At 44.0% G+C, this 19,935-nt stretch overlaps 1 protein-coding gene across 10 annotated transcripts in view; it reads right to left on the reverse strand.

Moving 5' to 3' along the window:
- Positions 1-19,935, reverse strand: part of myo9ab (myosin IXAb) — a 238,292-nt gene that overhangs the window by 12,079 nt on the left and 206,278 nt on the right. For 7 of the 10 annotated variants that reach the window (XM_046356361.1, XM_046356352.1, XM_046356397.1 and 4 more), the window contains 9 exons: positions 19,188-19,406; positions 17,949-18,049; positions 17,458-17,579; positions 13,247-13,461; positions 11,331-11,447; positions 8,784-8,972; positions 5,867-5,914; positions 5,654-5,765; positions 3,533-3,594 (listed from right to left, as the gene is read on the reverse strand). In XM_046356361.1, coding sequence (XP_046212317.1) covers positions 3,533-3,594; positions 5,654-5,765; positions 5,867-5,914; positions 8,784-8,972; positions 11,331-11,447; positions 13,247-13,461; positions 17,458-17,579; positions 17,949-18,049; positions 19,188-19,406 — 1,185 coding nt within the window. The remainder of the gene's footprint in view (positions 1-3,532; positions 3,595-5,653; positions 5,766-5,866; positions 5,915-8,783; positions 8,973-11,330; positions 11,448-13,246; positions 13,462-17,457; positions 17,580-17,948; positions 18,050-19,187; positions 19,407-19,935) is intronic. The other 3 variants (XM_046356333.1, XM_046356387.1, XM_046356379.1) reach the window with 3 other exon arrangements.

Genomic DNA, 19,935 nt, shown 5'->3' on the forward strand with positions numbered 1-19,935 from the left:
GGAAGCACGCTTGCGGTCAGCTGTCAGTGGATATTGAGACAATTGTTTTAAAGATCTACAGCACTTCTCAGTATCTGCTTCCCGAAGAGAAGAACTGAGTGCATTTTTTTTGCCTTTGTTGACGTTGAGTGGCATGAAATTCTGCGACATGTTTGCATCTTGGCTCTCTCTTCATCCAGCTGTCGATCGTCTCCTGCAAAGCTGGTCAGCTCTTACTTCATACTTCAGGTCCCATGGGGAGACCTGTCCTGTGACACTGAAGAGTATTTTTGAGTATGAAGAAAAAAACGGAAGCTGCTGAGATTTATCGGTGCTTTTTCCACAACGCGGGGGTGTGTTTTTGACCAAATCGTTAAAAAAACGGAGGAAACAACACTCTGCATCACAGATGTTTACTAGGAAGTCCAAACGTTCAACATGAGGGTGCTTCAGCGGAAACAGGACAGCTTTTTGGATACCAGACCAAGCAGCTGATGGACAAACAACTGTCAGCACAAAGGTCCAAGCGGCAACAGGACTTTGTGAAGTTCTATGACACTGTCATTACATACATTGACGAGTGGTTTGATTTCTCACCAGAAAATGTCATGGTGAAACTGACCAGCCACTATGAGGAGCTCTCCTTCACTGACCTGGAGCAGGTGAAGGTGGCCCTCAAAATGACAGAGACAGTCAGTATGGACCAACTCTATGAGGAGCTCTCCTTCACTGACCTGGAGCAGGTGGCCCTCAAAATGACAGAGACCGTCAGGATGGACCAACTCTATGAGGAGCTCTCCTTCACTGACCTGGAGCAGGTGGCCCTCAAAATGACAGAGACAGTCAGTATGGACCAACTCTATGAGGAGCTCTCCTTCACTGACCTGGAGCAGGTGAAGGTGGCCCTCAAAATGACAGAGACAGTCAGTATGGACCAACTCTATGAGGAGCTCTCCTTCACTGACCTGGAGCAGGTGGCCCTCAAAATGACAGAGACAGTCAGTATGGACCAACTCTATGAGGAGCTCTCCTTCACTGACCTGGAGCAGGTGGCCCTCAAAATGACAGAGACAGTCAGTATGGACCAACTCTATGAGGAGCTCTCCTTCACTGACCTGGAGCAGGTGGCCCTCAAAATGACGGAGACAGTCAGTATGGACCAACTCTATGAGGAGCTCTCCTTCACTGACCTGGAGCAGGTGGCCCTCAAAATGACAGAGACAGTCAGTATGGACCAACTCTATGAAGAATGTTGTGCCGGGAGGAAATACAGAAAGCCAGACAGGAAACCACAAAATCCACCAGTGAGATGTGGGTGGCAGTTTTCCAAAACCTAGGGAAAGCCAACTTAATCAGGATTGTCTCATTTGTCCTCAGTGTGCCAGGCTCAAATGCCTTTGTTAGAGGATTCTCTCTCTGGTGACCATTTAATGGCCAGACACCAGAAACAGTTGCAGCACAGTGACAAATAGGATCAAAAATGAACTTCAATATCTGTGATCTGTGACTTGTCATGTAAGGACTTCTCTCTGGCTACGCAAAAGGACGAAGAAGGACTGTTGAATTAGTCAAGAGCAGCAAAAAATATCCATGGAAAAAGTAGACTTTGAGTGACTCATTCCCCTCTTTTCCTCTTTTGCATTTTAAATGCTTTGTTGTTGTTGTTTTTTAGCTGTAAAGGTCCAAATTGTGATTTCTTTGATCATTTATTTTAAGGTTTATTCACATAAGTTTACATAATGACACAGTTTAAGTAAAGCTATAGACTAAAATGGAATATAAAAATGTCTTGCCTTTCCAATTGAATAAGAATATACAGTGTATATTCATTCACACAACACCATACCCACACCGCCGTGGCACCGTGCACAGGCACACCTTTTGTCCCTTAATTTGTAGTGAGAAAGTTGGCAACCCATGCCGCAATATCATCGCATTTGCCTAGTGGCATAGAGCAGAAGAGTGAAGGGGGTTGCAGAAGTTGAACACAAGGCAAACATTGTTAGCCTATAGGGTCCCGTAAATGTTTTGCCTTTTAAAAATGCATTTCGTGCCATTCTATGTCATTTTACATGACTGGAGACTTAGAAGAATCTTCCTACTGCGCAAAAGATCGAAATAACAGGCAAACTGAGAATCTGAGCTCAATAAAAACAACCTCGTCTTGAATCCATCAATATACTAGGTGTGTTGAGACACATATTGTGCAATACGAGGAGGAAGTTATAGTCCTAAAAAAGCTTTCCAGTTTCCAGTCAATGTTGCGCAGCTCACTCACCAGCGGCGATGGCCGACGCACTAGTGCCAAAAAAAAGCATATATTCTCGTTTTACTTTGTACAATAGGCTACTGTTCGCTTGACCTATTTGGGAGTTGAGAAAATATTGTGGTAGCCTACAGACAGATTAGAGTCTTCTCTTTCAGCAGGAGCAATTTGCTTTCCAACCTGTGTTTCCCCGCAATTGTATTTGAAATATTGCGAAAGGCCTGTTTTGGCTGCATGCTGTTCCCCGACAGATTTAACCACGCGTTCCCGACCCCTTGTGATTGGGCTACACACAATTCACAGCTAGGCAATAACACTTTTTTAAAAAGCTATTGACCCTCTGTGGCTAAATTAGGTTTATAGGCCTAATCCTGGTGTAGCATTCTGAATGATTTAATTTCTTTCTGAACAGACAGCAGTAGACTGCAGCACGGTTCCCACAGATATGATTCTATAAGGAAATAAATGACGAAGTGCTACGCTGGAGAGATGAGAGCTGCAAGGCTCATGTTTATCAGAGCAGAGGGAGAGATCATAGAAAGTCAATCTCATCCTCAGGGCGGCAGCATAGACTAGTGGTTAGAGCATTGGACTAGTAACCAAAAGGTTGCAAGTTCAAATCCCCGAGCTGACAAGGTACAAATCTGTCGTTCTGCCCCTGAACAAGGCAGTTTCGAGGCCGTCATTGAAAATAAGAATTTGTTCTTAACTGACTTGCCTAGTTAAATAAAGGTCAAATAAATCCTAGCTCTGTGTGAGAAGACTAAATATGTGCTTCTCTCTCTCTTCCCATGGCAACATGTTGGTCTCAAGGCTACAATGTAGAGCCAACCATGAGCCCAGGCCTGACCGTAATTCTTATCCGGCGCAGGCTGAAAATGTACGCTTTCACATTATGTTTTTTAAGGGGGCAGGAGGCAACTCGAATTAGGTTCCGGAACGAAACGGTCCAAAACTAAGAGGAGCCAAATTAAGCACTACCTAGCTAGCTAGCCAACCCAAAGAGAGAGCATTGCATTATGGGTTTTGTAGTTGACTTGAGCTGCAACAGATTTACTCAATGATTTTCACATTGCTACCAACCTTGTTATAACGACAAAATTTGTTCATCATTTTTTTGATTGGTTTTCCCCATATTCGTGTTATTTAACACTGTTAATCATAGGAATTAGTGGTTTGGATGGATTATCCCTTTAAAAACTACAACATCCCTGCAAGTACTTAATCTTGCCTGATACTCTATTCCTTCTTTACATTCTTAATAATGAATACACAATAGCCTCTTACCTTTTTGCTACATTTCGTGGTCATCCTAGAGCAGCACTTTCTATGGCAGGCGTACCGACACACTGCCGAAGAGGACACAGAGTCAGACACAATCTCTACACCCTTACCCAACCCATCAACGCTAAGTCTCCAACTGTCAACAACAAGCAATCTGCATCCCCTAACCTTTAAGCAACGTTCTAGCAATGCTTCGTGTCCAAGCACAACCTGTCATTCAACAAGGCTTAAATATAGAGTAGGCAGTCTGGAGAGAGAAAGCTGCCAATGCCTGTGCTCGAGTGAACATTAGAGAGCGGATGGAGAGGAGATAGATTTATGAGAACAGCTGGACACAATTTGATTAGAGACACTTAAGAGGCAGCACAGGAAGAGGGCGTGTGTGTGTGTGTGTGTGTGTGTGTGTGTGTGTGTGTGTGTGTGTGTGTGTGTGTGTGTGTGTGTGTGTGTGTGTGTGTGTGTGTGTGGTAGTGTGTGTGTGTGTGTGTGTGGGGGTTGTATATGTGTGTGTATGTAATGGTGGGAGTCTGTGTGTGTGTGTGTGGGTCGAGTGGAAGGGTGGTAGTGTGTGTGTGTGTGTGTGTGTGGTGGGTGTGTGTGTGTGTGTGTGTGTGTGTGTGTGGAGTGGAAGGGTGGTAATGTGTGTGTGTGTGGGGGGGTTGTAATATGTGTGTGTATGTAATGGTGGGAGTCTGTGTGTGTTTGTATATATCAGTGGAGGCTCCTCCTCAGAGGAAGGGGAGGACCATCCTACTCAGTCAATTTCAGAAAAATGGAAATAGTGAAACATTTAATAAGTTTAGATACAACTATACTAAATATATTCACGTAACAGGAAAGTATTCACACCCTTTACCTTTTTCCACATGTTGTTGTGTTACAGCCTGAATTTAAAATGGAATACATTTAGATTTTGTCACTGGCCTACACACAATACCCCATAATGTCAAAGTGGAATTATGTTTCATTTAAAAAAAATAAAAAATTAAAAGCTGAAATGTCTCGAGTCAATTATTCAACCCTTTTCTTCATATTTTCAAGTATGGTGGTGGCTGCATTATATTATGGGTAGCTTGTCATCGGCATTGACTGGGGAGATTTTTTGGGAGGCGATGAAAAGAAACAGAAATGAGTTAAGCATAGGCAAAACTCCTCCAGGAAAACTTGAATCAGTCTGTTTTCCAACAGTCACTGGGAGACAAATTCACCGTTCAGCAGGACAATAACTCAAAAACACAAGGCCAAATAAACACTGGAGTTGCTTACCAAGACGACATTGAATGTTCCCGAGTGGCCTAGTTACAGTTTTGACTTAAATTGGGTTGAAAATCTATGGCAAGACTTGAAAATGGCTGTCTAGCAATGATCAACAACCACCTTGACAGAGCTTGAAGAATTTAAAAAAAGAATAATGGTAAAATATTGTACAATCCAGGTGTTTTCAAAGCTCTTAAGAGACTTACCCAGGAAGACTCATTGCTGTAATCGTTGCCAAAGGTGATTCTAACATGTATTGGCTTAGGGGGTTGAATACTTATCTCATCAAGATATTAGTGTTTAATTTCCCATAAATTCTTAAAACATTTGACTTTTTCTTCCATTTCGACAGAGTATTTTGTTTAGATTGTTGACAACAAAAAAAGACAATCAAATCCAGTTTAATCCCACTTTGTAACAACAAAATGTGGGAAAAGTCAAGGGATGTGAATACTTTGTGAAGGCAGTGTATATCAAATCAAATCCAACTTGTCACAAATGCGCCAAATACAGCAGGTACCTTACCGAGAAATGCTTACTTACAAGCCCCTAACCAACAACGCATTTTGAAGAAAATAGATTTAAGGAGTATTTACTAAATAAACTAAAGTAAAAAATCTAAAAAGTAACAATGAGGCTATATACAGGGGATACCGGTACCGAGTCAATGTGCTGGGGTACAGGTTAGTCGAGGTCATTTGTACATGTAGGTAGGTGTAAAGTGACTATGACTAGATCATAAACAGCGAGTAGCAGTAGTGTAAAAACAAACAAAGAGAACAGTCTATGACTTGGGTGACTGGAGTCGTTGACCATTTTTTTTGTGTGGAGTGGAACTGAACTGTTAATGTCTGTGTGTGAACTCACGTTTGCAAACGCAGGCCCGGTCCATCATCCAGATAAGAGAGGAGCAATATTCGCAGTAGGTGGGGATGCTGTACTGGGTGGACTTGAAGATGTGCCCATTGTGCTCCTCAACCTACAGAGGGTGATAGAGGGGCTCAACTCAGTTTGCCATAAAGATACAGCCATCAAATGCATTACAAAGCGTAGAGATACAGTATAGAATATAGTACTCACAATGTCAGGTTCCTTTTTCCTCCTCTTCTTGCGTTCTGGTTTGGGGGCCTAAGAGAACAGGAGACAGACAGACCAGTGACTAGTCCCATCAGGCCTTCGCCCATCAAGCCTTCGCCCACCCATCCATCCAACATGCCATGCACCCACCCATCCATCCAACATGCTATGCACCCACCCATACATCCAACACAGTGTTAATGCTGGCAATCTTTTTTTTACATTTAGTCTAGTCTTCATCATTTTGACTAAAATATCACTTAGTCACATTTTTGGTCATTTAAATAACGACTAGGTGTAGTTATGGTTAAAAATGACGAAAACATTGGGCCATTTTTGTTAACTAAATGCCCTTCATTTGTCACATTTGAGTCAAATCACATTTGTATTGCCTCCTTAACCTATAGTACACACAAATCACTGACTTCCATGTGCACAAACATACATAGCCTTGTCCTGCATAACATCCTATTCTCTTCCCAACAGCAGACATATGACAAACACATCTAGGAATATATACAAATGATCTAGCCATGTAAATTCCTAATTCAGCCTACATAAATATTGCACAATACATACACAACAAACTGACTCATACAAGCACGGAGACGGAGCGAGAGAGAGAAGCACAATCACCAGATGGTTGGTGCCGCAAAGTAGTATGGGGCTGCACCTCAGTCGCATCATTGCCTTTTGTTATCGACGTTCCACGGACTGCACCTCAGTCGCATCATTGCCTTTTGTTATCGACGTTCCACGGACTGCACCTCAGTCGCATCATTGCCTTTTGTTATCGACGTTCCACGGACTGCACCTCAGTCGCATCATTGCCTTTTGTTATCGACGTTCCACGGACTGCACCTCAGTCGCATCATTGCCTTTTGTTATCGACGTTCCACGGACTGCACCTCAGTCGCATCATTGCCTTTTGTTATCGACGTTCCACGGACTGCACCTCAGTCGCATCATTGCCTTTTGTTATCGACGTTCCACGGACTGCACCTCAGTCGCATCATTGCCTTTTGTTATCAACATTCCACGGACGCCGAAGCCACATTGATGTCCAAAAGTAGAACGACAGCTAATGACCGTTTCGCCCAGTGATGTAGTCGAGTCACTAAACCTAGAGTCCGAATCGAGTCCCCAATGGTCAAGTCCCTATGGCTGGAGTTCTGGTGCTGAGTCACTGAGTCCACATTGACTCGAAATAAAGTTATTTAACCAGTCAGTTATAGTGTAGTGGCAAGAGGAATTTAGTCAAATTGTTTGCCATCTCTTTTACTTTCTTTGTGTGTCACCAAATGTTTACGTATAGGCTACTGGTAATGTTACTAATGTTGCAGATGGAATTCCATTAATAGAACCAATGTTATTCCCAGGGGAGAACGACTGCCCCCGCGCTCATTGAAGCCACAGAAGTTCAAGGCCGACCGCGGTACTTTAGGCATTGTTAGCAGAAAACAGGATCCCGCATGATAGTGAATAGACAAATGGCGATCTTCGTTGTCAACCTTTGTGTACCGGTAAATAAATACAACATTCGAAGACAATCATGGCACCATTAATTGCTTCTAATACACCCGATGTATGTCCTTGAACTGATTCTTTTAAAAATAATCAAACACAGAAGACGTTTTAAGGATAATTGAGTTCCTAATGGCAGCCTGCAGAGCCTATCTGAATGTTCCAAAATGTTGCATCCTGCTGTACGCAGCCCAGTAGCCTAAAACGGTTAAGTAGCCTAGTTCTAGAATGGCCAGCAATATGCTTTATGAATGTAAAACACGACCCACCAATGTACGATAGAAACAAAGAAACAGTATTATGGGCATTATGGGTCTTTTGAATGGTAATCTCTCAAGCCGTTTTCTCTGAGAGAAAGAGGGAGACGTGGCTACAGAATCTGGCTATGAAATGCAGTGGAGAAAGTAGGAGGGTTGAGCGAGTCTACAAAATCAAAGACAGACTACTTCTCTATACTGAAGTGAGAGAAAAACATACCTAGACTGTTTTTTGTTCTCTTAAACTCAATGCTGCTATTGTTTCAAATTTGTGAAGCAGCTTGTGTTTTTTCTACCCCTTTTTCTCCCCAATTGGTAGTTACAATCTTGTCTCATTGCTGCAACTCCCGTCTGGACTCGGGGAGAGGCGACGGTCGAGAGCCGTGCGTTCTCCGAAACACAACCCAACCAAGCCACAATGCCCACTTAACCCGGAAGCCAGCCGCACCAATGTGTCGGAGGAAACACCGTGCACCTGGCGACAGTCAGCATACACTGCGCCCAGCCCGCCACAGGAGTCGCTAGTGCGCGATGGGACAAAGACATCCCTGCCGGCCAAACCCTCCCCTAACCCGGACGACGCTGGGCCAATTATGCGGCGCACAATAGGTCACACAGTCGTGGCCGGCTGTGACAGAGCCTGGACTCGAACCCAGAGTCTCTAGTGGCACAGCTAGCACTGCGATGCAGTGCCTTAGACTGCGCCACTCGGGGGGCCCTAGCTTGTGTTTGTTAACCAGGCAAAGGGTAGCTATTTAGAAAGCTGGTGGTGATTGGTTTGCCACAGGGAAGAAAGAGAGTTGCCTGCACGATGTGTATAATCGAAAGCAGGGCCAGAGCGGCGCCTGTCTGCCTACACCCCCTTGCCTACTCCCCTGCAGCTCACCAGCTGATGTAGGCTGTGTGTGCCGGGTGTCGCGTGTCCTTCGCACTGCTGTCACTATTTCTGTTGACAAAATGAACACTGATCCAACATGCCACACATCAGCTTGTAAGACTGCTGTAGGATTTCCATCTCAAATGGGACTGACCTGTCGAAGCACATTCTAAAAAAACAACACACGCATTGACACATGTACGGACGCAAGCACACCCACCCAGCCAGCCAAAATCCTTCCACCCGCTCACACAAACCCTACCTTGCCGATGGTGCTGTCCATGGGCTTGTACTCGGTCATGAACTCATCCAGGAAGACCTTGAAGGTGTTGACCCAGACCTTGACGGGCGACTCGCTCCAGTCCCTCTGTTCCAGCCGCATGCTCTTCTCCAGGATGTGTTCAAACAGGGCGTACAGGTCCTTATAGCGGATACTCTTACCGTCATCCATCTGGAGGAGAGGGAAAGGGGGGGAGGAAGAGATGGGGGGGGGGATTGGGATGAGGGAACGAGGAGAAGAAGATATTAGCGGGAAAAAAGCCCATATGTGTTACTGCAAAGAGTTTTGAGATCTTGTGAGAGAGTGTTAGAATGCAATCGATGACAGTACTACCGTCTAAAGTAGTATGGGACAGGCAGAGATGAGGAGGAAAGTAGTAGTGAGGGAGGCAAGATTACAAAAATCGATTAATGTGCCTCAATACAGTCAGCCACTGTCCAAGTAAAGAAGCATTTGTGGTCACTGACGGTTGTGATTGGTGTGCCCAGTACCTTGAGGCCCACTGTAAAAGTGATCGTGTCCAGTGCCCAAGAAAACCAAGGTGGCATGGCCAAATGACTATCGCCCCATCGCACTCACCCCTTTCATCATGAAATGCTTTGAGAGGTTGGTCATGGCCCACATCAAGGCCAGCATGCCAGGCACACTGGACCCACTCCAATGTTCTCTTTGGACAAGAGGAACACCTATGTGAGAATGCTGTTCATTGAGTACAGTTCAGCATTCAACACTATTGTTCTTTCCAAGCTCGTCACCAAGTACAAAGCCCTGGGTCTGGGCGCTACCCTCTACAACTGGATCCTGAACTTCCTGATGGGCAGACCACAGGCTGTGAGGATTGGCAATACCTCCTCCACACTGACTCTTAACCCAGGGTTGTGTCCTCAGCCCTCTGCTGTACTCCCTATTCAGATACGACTGCGTGGCTTTGCACGGCACCAACTCCATCAACAAGTTTGCTGACGAAACCACGGTTGTAGGCCTGATAACCAACAACGACGAGTCAGCCAATAGGGTGGAGGTAAGTGTTTGTGGTGCTAGGACAAGAACCCGTCCCTCAACATCAGCAAAACAAAGGAATTGATTGTTGACTTCAGGAAGCAGAAGAGGGAACACGCCCTGGTCCACATCAACGGGACTGCAGTAGAGCGAGTCAGCAGTTTTTAGTTCCTCTGCGTCCACCGAGGACTTGCCATGGACCAACAACACCACCAATCTTGTCAAGAGGGTGCAACAGCGTCTCTATTTCCTAAGGTGGCTGAAGAATATTGGCATGCCACCCCCGGGTCCTCTCCAAATACTACAGATGCACCACTGAGAGCGTCTCAACCGGTGGCATCACGGCCTGGTACGGGAATTGCTCCGTAGAAACAAATACTAAACTTTTTACTACACATAAGTGAATTTGTCCCAATACTTTTGGACCCCTAAAATAGGGGGACTATGTACAAAAAGGTCTGTAATTTCTAAACGGTTCACCCGATATGGATGGCAAATACCCTCAAATTAAAGCTGACAGTCTGCACTTTAACCTCATAGTCATTGTATAATTTCAAATCCAAAGTGCTCGAGTACAGAGCCAAAACACAAAATGTGTCACTGTCCCAATAAAAACTCACTTTATTTGGCCACTTCAGCTGTGATACAAATCTTATCAAAATATGGGCTAGGCTACATGACACGATGGATGCAACTATGATTTGAAAACGTTGGGGAATAAATGCATGCGTTGTTTCTTGCCTTAGACTGCACACAAACAGTGATACAATTCTCACCCATCAGAGTATTCTGAATTTAATCTAGACTTTACATATACTAAATAATATGTGTGTGAAATTAGTTTGATTTAGAATGGACCAATAGACATGTCATCGGTATGCACTTAAATAGTGAAAGGAGGATGCTTTTCCTGCAGTTCATTTTCATGCCAGCCAGGTAGGCTACTCAGGTTGTAAAGGAAATCAATGTTCTTAATATTAGGAAAGTTGAGAAATAAATATAGCAAGCCTATAGAAAGCTGATGGTATCCTCCTCTTTTTAAAAGAGGCCATCAAACGCCTATAGAAATGTTGCGCAACATGGGCTTACAGGAACACACATTTTATTCCATGCATCAACCAGCTATGAGGAGTTGGCTCTTTATACACAAGAGGTGATCCTACTCTGCTCAAATTCTAAATGCCAGGGCTCTAATGAAGTGTCCGATTTGATTTACATTGATGACAGAACGATTAAAGGGACAATATAGCGCTGAGTATCAGGCCGCTAGAAAGTTTCGTAGCCTTCTAATGACCAACAGCATTTTTGCATTTTTGGAGAAGCCTAGTTACCGTGACTCAACGTGACTCAACATTCATTTGGAATGTGACGGCGGTCATGACACGTGACTGCCAGAGTGGCAGAAATACAGTAGCCGTAGCAGCCCTACTAACACGCACGCACGCACGCACACACACACACACATACATGTGTATCCTGTGCATACCTTCAAACTTGAAATGACAGCGAAACAACTATAGTGGTACTCACAGCCAGAGCGGTCGAGTAGGAGTTGAATATGTTGAGGCGGAACTCCTTCAGAGCCTTCTTGAAGACCACGTCCACCAAGGTGTCCTTCTTGCCGTCCTCAGAGTCCAGGTCATTGATCTATGTGGTACAATAAATGGTCATAATAAATGCAGGTTTCCTCCATCAAACTCATCAAATGCTGTAGTCTACAAAACCTAAAGTATGCTGCTGCTGTGTAAATATGTGACTATCGTATTATACGGTATAGTACAATACAGCACTGCTGTAGCATTCTGGTGTGTGTGTGGAGACATTGCTCTCGCACAGTCGCACACAGTGTGTGTGTGTGTGTGTGTGCACGGGTTCGCATCACGCTGTTGCAGCCTGGTATAGCCACAGGAACAAAACAGTGGAGAAGTTGAGCCTCACGCTACAACGACCCATTATGCTGTTTGTCTGCATCTGCGACCGATCGCTGAGTCCACCTTTAATGATGAAGTCATTTACACGACTGCATTTGAGAATACGTGAATGTTGGTGAATGTACAATTCATACGGAAAAAAATCAGATCCCCGTGACTTTCTCCACATTTTGTTACGTTACAGCCGTCTTCTATAATTGAATAATGTGCTTTTTTGTTGTCCCCCCATCCTCAATATATACACAATAGCCCATAATGACAAAACAAAAACATGTTTTTAGAAATGCTTGCTCATTTATATTTTTAAAAACTCTGAAATATAACATTTACATAAGTATTCATAGCCTTTACTAAGTACTTTGTGAAGCACCTTCGACAGAGATTACATCCTTGAGTCCTCTTGGGTATGATGCTAGAAGCTTGGCATAACTGTATTTGGGGAGTTTCCCCCGTTCTTCCTGGCAGATCCTCTCAAGCTCTGTCAGCGTTGCTGCACAGGTATTTTCAGGTCTCTCCAGAGATGTTCGATCGGGTTCAAGTCCGGGCTCTGGCTGTTCTATTTCGGTTTCATCAGAACAGAGAATCTCGTTTCTCATGGTCTGACAGTCTTTAGGTGCCTTTTGGCAAATTCCAAGCGGGTTTTTTCCCCCCAGGTGCCTTTTAATGAGGAGTGGCTTCCGTCTGGCCACTCTACCATAGAGGCCTGATTTGTGGAGTGCTGCAGAAATGGTTGTCCTTTTGGAAGTGACCAAGGCCCTTCTCTCCTGGTTGCTCAGTTTGGCCAGGCCGCTAGCTCTAGGAAGAGTCTTGGTGGTTCCAAACTTCTTCCATTTAAGAATGATGGAGGCCACTGTGTTCTTGGGGAGCTTCAATGCTGCAGAACTTTTTTGGTACCCTTCCCCAGATCGGTGCCTCAACACAATCCTGTCTCTGAGCTCTACGGATAATTCCTTCGACCTCATGGCGTCGTTTTTGCTCTGACATGCACTGTCAACTGTGGGACCTTATATAGACAGGTGTGTGCCTTTCCAAATCATGTCCAATCACTTGAATTTACCACAGCTGGACTCCAATCCGGTTGTAGAAACATCTCAAGGAGGATCAATGGAAACAAGATGCACATGAACTCAATTTCGAGTCTCATTGCAAAAGGTCTGAATACTTACGTAAATAAGGTATCTGTTTTTTTACATTTGTAATACATTTGCAGAAATGTCTAAAAACCTGTTTTCACTTTGTCATTATTGGTTATTGTGTGTAGATTGATGAGGATGTTTTATTTAATTTAATCCATTTTAGAATAAGGCTGTAACGAAACAAAATGTGGAAAAAGGGAGGGGGTCTGAATACTTTCTGAACGCACTGTATGTGTACACTTCTGTGTGTGTGAGCGTGCATCTCTATGTGTGTGTATTGTGTATCATCTTAAATTAGGAAACCAACAATTTTCTCTAGTGCCCTGTGCATTTACTTGAGAGTGTTTGTAAGACAGACAGGTATACATAGTCTGTCTACCTTCTTCATGAGGAAGTCATTCATGCTCCTGTAGTCATGGGCGTTGGTGAGGATGTGCAGAGCATCGTTCTGCCACTGGGCAGGCTCTAGGGCCACGCTGCTGATCTTGACGCTGCGTCTCCGCCTCACTTTGGGAGAGGGGTCCTTGTTCTCCTTGGAATCCCGGCCCCTGGTTGCAGTCAGGTCGGGACTGTGGGGGGGAGATGACGTGCCATCTTGACCCGCAAAGCACAGAGAGACAAAGACACAGTAACGGTGTTGTGAAGACAATTGTTTTGGTTTTCTATTCAGTTGTATTTTTTAACAGCAAGTCACCTGTGCCACTAGAGGCAGCAAAGCTCTAGATCCACAATCAGAAACACATACAAGGCTCTTCCTCACCCTCCCTTTGACAAATATGACCAAAAACTTTTCACTGTATCACAATTCTAGTGGGCCAGAGGTTTACATACACTAAGTTGACTGTTGCTTTAAACAGCTTGGAAAATTCCAGAAAACGATGTCATGGCTTTAGAAGCTTCTGATAGGCTAATTGACATAATTTGAGTCAATTGAAGGTGTACCTGTGGATATATTTCAAGGCCTACCTTCAAATTCAGTGTCTCTTTGCTTGACATCATGGGAAAATCAAAAGGAATCAGCCAAGACTTCAGAAAAAGAATTGTAGACCTCCACAAGTCAGCTTCATACTTGGGAGCAATTTCCAAACACCTGAAGGTACCACGTTCATCTGTACAAACAATAGTACGCAAGTATGAACACCATGGGACCACGTAGCCGTCATACCGCTCAGGAAGGAGATGCGTTCTGTCTCCGAGAGATGAACGTACTTTGGTGCGAAAAGTGCGAAACAATCCCAGAACAACAGCAAAGGACCTTGTGAAGATGCTGAAGGAAACAGGTACAAAAGTATCTATAGCCACAGTAAAACAAGTCCTATATTAATATAACCTGAAAGGCAGGTCAGCAAGGAAGAAGCCACTGCTCCAAAACCCCCATAAAAAAACAGACAAAGATGGTACTCTTTGGAGAAATGTTCTCTGGTCTGATGAAACAAAAATAGAACTGTTTGGCCATAATGACCATCGTTATGTTTGGAGGAAAAATGCTTGCAAGCCGAAGAACACCATCTCAACCGTGAAGCACGGGGGTGGAAGCCTCATGTTGTGGGGGTGCTTTGCTGCAGGAAGGACTAGTGCACTTCACAAAACAGATGGCATCATGAGGATGGAAAATTATGTGGATATATTGAAGAAACATCTCAAGACATCAGTCAGGAAGTTAAAGCGTGCTCCTAAATGGGTCTTCCAAATGGACAATGACCCCAAGCATACTTCCAAAGTTGTGGCAAAATGGCTTAAGGACAACAAAGTCAAGGTATTGGAGAGGCCATCACAAAGCCCTGACCTCAATCCTATAAAATATTTGTATGCAGAACTGAAAAAGCTTGTGCGAGCAAGGAACCCTACAAACCTGACTCAGTTTCACCAGCTCTATCAGGAGGAATGGGCCAAAATTTACCCAACTTATTGTGGGATGCTTGTGGAAGGCTACCCAAAATGTTTGACCCAAGTTAAACAATTCATAGCCAATGCTACCAAATACTAATTGAGAGTATGTAAACTTCTGACCCACTGGGAATGTGATGAAAGAAATAAAAGCTGAAAGAAATCACTCAACTATTATTCGGACATTTCACATTCTTAAAATAAAGTGGTGATCCTAACTGACCTTAGACAGGGATTTTGACTAGAATTAAATGTCAGGAATAGTGAAAAACTGAGTTTAAATGTATTTGTGTAAGGTGTATGTAAACTTCGACTTCAACTGTATATACAGTGGGGCAAAAAAGTATTTTGTCAGCCACCAATTGTGCAGGTTCTCCCACTTAAAAAGATGAGGCCTGTAATTTTCATCATAGGTACACTTCAACTATGACAGACAAAATGAGAAGAAAAATCCAGAAAATCACATTGTAGGATTTGTAATGAATTTATTTGCAAATTATGGTGGAAAATAAGTATTTGGTCACCTACAAACAAGCAAGATTTCTGGCTCTCACAGACCTGTAACTTCTTCTTTAAGAGTCTCCTCTGTCCTCCACTTGTTACCTGTATTAATGGCACCTGTTTGAAATTGTTATCAGTATAAAAGACACCTGTCCACAAACTCAAACAGTCACACTCCAAACTCCACTACGGCCAAGACCAAAGAGCTGTCAAAAGACACCAGAAACAAAATTGTAAACCTGCACCAGGCTGGGAAGACTGAATCTGCAAAAGGTAAGCAGCTTGGTTTGAAGAAATCAACTGTGGGAGCAATTATTAGGAAATGGAAGACATAAAAGACCACTGATAATCTCCCTCGATCTGGGGCTCCACGCAAGATCTCACCCCGTGGGATCAAAATGATCACAAGAACGGTGAGCAAAACCCCCAGAACCACACGGGGGGACCTAGTGAATGATCTGCAGAGAGCTGGGACCAAAGTATCAAAGCCTCTACCATCTGTAACACACTACGCCGCCAGGGACTCAAATCCTGCAGTGCCAGAGATGTCCCCGGGCTTAAGCCAGTACATGTCCAGGCCCGTCTGAAGTTTGCTAGAGAGCATTTGGATGATCCAGAAGAAGATTGGGAGAATGTCATATGGTCAGATGAAACCAAAATATAACTTTTTACATCCAAAGAACACCATACCTACTGTGAAGCATGGGGGTGGAAACATCATGCTTTGGGGCTGTTTTTCTGCAAAGGGACGAGGACGACTGATCCGTGTAAAGGAAAGAATGAATGGAGCCATGTATCGTGAGATTGAGTTAAAACCTCCTTCCATCAGCAAGGCATTGAAGATGAAACGTGGCTGGGTCTTTCAGCATGACAATGATCCCAAACACACCGCCCGGGCAACGAAGGAGTGGCTTCGTAAGAAGCATTTCAAGGTCCTGGAGTGGCCTAGCCAGTCTCCAGAACTCAACCCCATAGAAAATCTTTGGAGTGAGTTGAAAGTCTGTGTTGCCCAGCAACAGCCCCAAAACATCACTGCTCTAGAGGAGATCTGCATGGAGGAATGGGCCAAAATACCAGCAACAGTGTGTGAAGACTTACAGAAAACGTTTGACCTCTGTCATTGCCAACAAAGGGTATATAACAAAGTATTGAGATAAACTTTTGTTATTGACCAAATACTTATTTTCCACCATAATTTGCAAATAAATTCATTAAGAATCCTACCATGTGATTTTCTGGATTTTTTTCCCCTAATTTTGTCTGTCATAGATGAAGTGTACCTATGATGAAAATTACAGGCCTCTCATCTTTTTAAGTGGGAGAACTTGCACAATTGGTGGCTGACTAAATACTTTTTTGCCCCACTGTACCTCAATTACCTTGTACCCCTGCAAATCGACTCGGTGCTGGTACCCAGTGTATATAGCCAAGTTATTGTTAATCATGGGGCAGGCGTCACTACAGGCTGTATCACAACCGGTGTTGATTGGGAGTCCCATGGGTTAGGGTTTGGCCATCATTGTAAATAAGAATTTGTTCTTAACGGACTTGCCTGGTTAAATAATAACATTTACATTTTTTTATTGTATTTATTCCTTGTGTTATTGTTTTTTCTCTGTCTTATTGGGAAGGGCTCTTAATTTAGCATTTCACTGTTAGTCTACACCTGTTGTTTATAAAGCATGTGACTTTTTTGTTGTTGTTGTAGGAATGTCACATGTCCAGTGTTATACAATATGTAAGGGATTATCAACGAGGGGCAATTCGTTCTCTGGAAAATGATGAACAACATGGAAGGTGTTTTCCAGAGAACGTGTTCATTTGCTGGTAGAAATGTGTTCAACATCCACTGAAGTAACGTTAGCTAGGAAGTTTACCAGATAGCATCAGTAGCTGCCATGGTAACCAAACAAACAGACTCTAGTTTCGATGCAAACCCGATCAGTCCTAGCTGACCTAAAATCAAATTCAACAATTCAACAATGAAAACAATTATGTTTTCAATTCGACTTTTACTTTCAAAGGCAGCTCAAACATAGAACATGTCAGAATAAACTATAAACATTTGAATTCTACCGTGCAAATATACCATGCGTTATTGGGGAATAACACACGCTCCAGAATGCCCTTCAAGCTAGCAGAAACAAGTATTCAACAATGCCATGGTATGAACAACTTTATTGTCCATTACAGTGTAATTACCTGTCTTGTCGGTGCAGTCTCCCTGTGTGGACTCACTCCGGGTGGTCTGCTGCTTCTCTCTGGATAGCTTCTTCTCTGCATGCTTGGCCTTGCCCCAGAAACGCATCTTCCCTCGCACTCTGCTGCCACAAACAGTCAACACAGGCAGTTTAGAACAAACCTTTATTCTATTTCGAATGGGGCCGACCAGATTCGCCAGTGTGTGTGCTGGCTCGGATTTGTCTTTTTATAAGGCTAATAGTCTGTTTAATACAATATGAGCTCCATTTGTGCCTCTGCATAATGATTGTAATATATAATAATAATAATAATAATAAATGCCATTTAGAAGACACTTATCCACCGTCCTGTGTGAATCCATTTTTCGTATGGGTGGTCCCGGGAATCGAACCCACAATCCTTACGTTGCAAGAGCCATGCTCTATCAATTGAGACATTGCGTCTTGCTACTGTAATATGGGCTGGAGAGCAGGAGAAGGTGCTGTAGCTACCTTCCATCTTGACTGGATGTCTTCCCAAGCGCTGCTACCTTGCCCAGGTCCCCTGAAGACATAGTCTTGTGGAACTTCTTATGCTCTTCCTTGTGAGAAGCCTGGGAGAATAGAAAGTTAGGGTGTAGCAAGGTAAGTCTTGATACCAAACATAGGGAAGTGAAATATTTTCAATATTGATTGATTGGGCATCAAAACGCTCAGGCTATTCTGCCATGTCTTTGAGTCATATGCTGAAAAGACAGAAGAGACTCATTTGAGACATGAAAATGCATTATCCTATAGAGGGCAGTGCAATCAAACCTGAATCTCAGAACAAAGAAATACATCCACGTTGGATGTTCCTACAGCATCCATCCATCACTCATTCATTCTGCACAAAACAACAGCCAACAGTCCACAAACAATCTAAGATGTTTGAATACTGAGACATAGACATGTTTACATATAGAGTACAGACATATTTGATCAGAAAACTACTATTTCAAACTAAAAGAGATTTGACTGGGTGAGGGAGGGAGGGTGCTCATGCTCGGAAAGACCTGTTAGGGAAATAATAAAAGCTATTAATGAAATGGTGTCAATGGTAGAAGGTTCCAGCATGCATCACCGATTGCACTTCTGGCTAAGACTAGTTGGACTAACCTGGTCCCAGATCTGTTTGGGACCAGGCTAAGAGGAGAGGGACATTGCATTTCTCCTCTTCCAGCAACTAGACGGATGTCACAAGATCAGAGTTGACACAAGACTACTGCCCAAGGGTCAGATCAGCTCCAGGTCAGCTCCTGACTACTGCTCCAGGGTCAGATCAACTTTTAAACCTCCAAAATGAAGGTTAAGGTTAGGAGTTAGGTTATCTGATCCTAGATCTGTGGTTGGTTAGGGGTACTGGGTGTTTATGAAGGATGATTATTCTGTTCTGGAGAAAACACAGATCTGAAACCATGACATTACCACTTACAGTTGCAGCCACGCTGTAAAGTGTTTTTGTTGCGACAAACTATCGCTAGAAGAGGCCTGAGCCCGTGTCAGGTTTTTCCCCCTAAACATGTCTCTGTCCAGTGGGTAAAAACTAAACGAAGTTGGAGGATGCTAGTTCAATGGGGTTAGTCGTGTTAAAAGAGTACCCTCAGGCTAGTAAGCATGGCCCCCAGAGAGAGAATAAATTGGTGGGGGTCAGTAGGAGGCAGGGGACAGAGGGGGTGGGGGGTCGTTTGAACCCCTGCAGGGTCCAGTTACCATTTCAGAGTCACTGTAACAAGCCGGCTCAGTGCCCCCCTTGGGGTGGGTCAGGGGGGGCCGGGGGAGGAGGGGCAGCGTGCGGGACAGGGCGGGGGTGTAGAATGTGTCGACGTCGTCATCGTCCGACTGGCCCGCCCCCTCGGAGTTACAGCGGGTCAGGAAGTCAGAGCGGGTCCGAGACATGCGGGCTTTCTTTTTGGGGCCGGGCCGGCCCACCTGCTCAACCACACACACCACAACACGTCAGTTGTCTGGGTACGTGATGGTGATGTGTGTGTGTGTGTGTGTGTGTGTGTGTGTGTGTGTGTGTGTGTGTGTGTGTGTGTGTGTGTGTGTGTGTGTGTGTGTGTGTGTGTGTGTGTGTGTGTGTGTGTGTGTGTGTGTGTGTGTGTGTAGAGGAACGGTGTGTGTGTATATGTGTTCTATGTGGTTATCACATAGAGACACACTGACAGTCTGAGTGACACAAATTTACAAGACATGCAACTTATAAAAGCACACACTCTCACATGCACATACTAGCCACAGCTGCTGGTTCTATTAATTAGTTTAAACAATATATCAGTAGGAACTACACATCAACATAGAGTGCTTTAGTATATTACAACAGAATGAGTAACGAAGTTACAGTATGTAAGTTCTTAAAAACAAAACTCCCAAGATACGCATGTGTAAACTCTTTGTATATTGTGTACTCTGTGTGTGTGTGTGTGTGTGTGTATGCCCTTTGGGGAGTGTACTTGTG

The sequence above is a fragment of the Oncorhynchus gorbuscha genome, linkage group LG01 (assembly GCF_021184085.1).
Source record: "Oncorhynchus gorbuscha isolate QuinsamMale2020 ecotype Even-year linkage group LG01, OgorEven_v1.0, whole genome shotgun sequence".
NCBI classification, from domain to species: domain Eukaryota; kingdom Metazoa; phylum Chordata; class Actinopteri; order Salmoniformes; family Salmonidae; genus Oncorhynchus; species Oncorhynchus gorbuscha.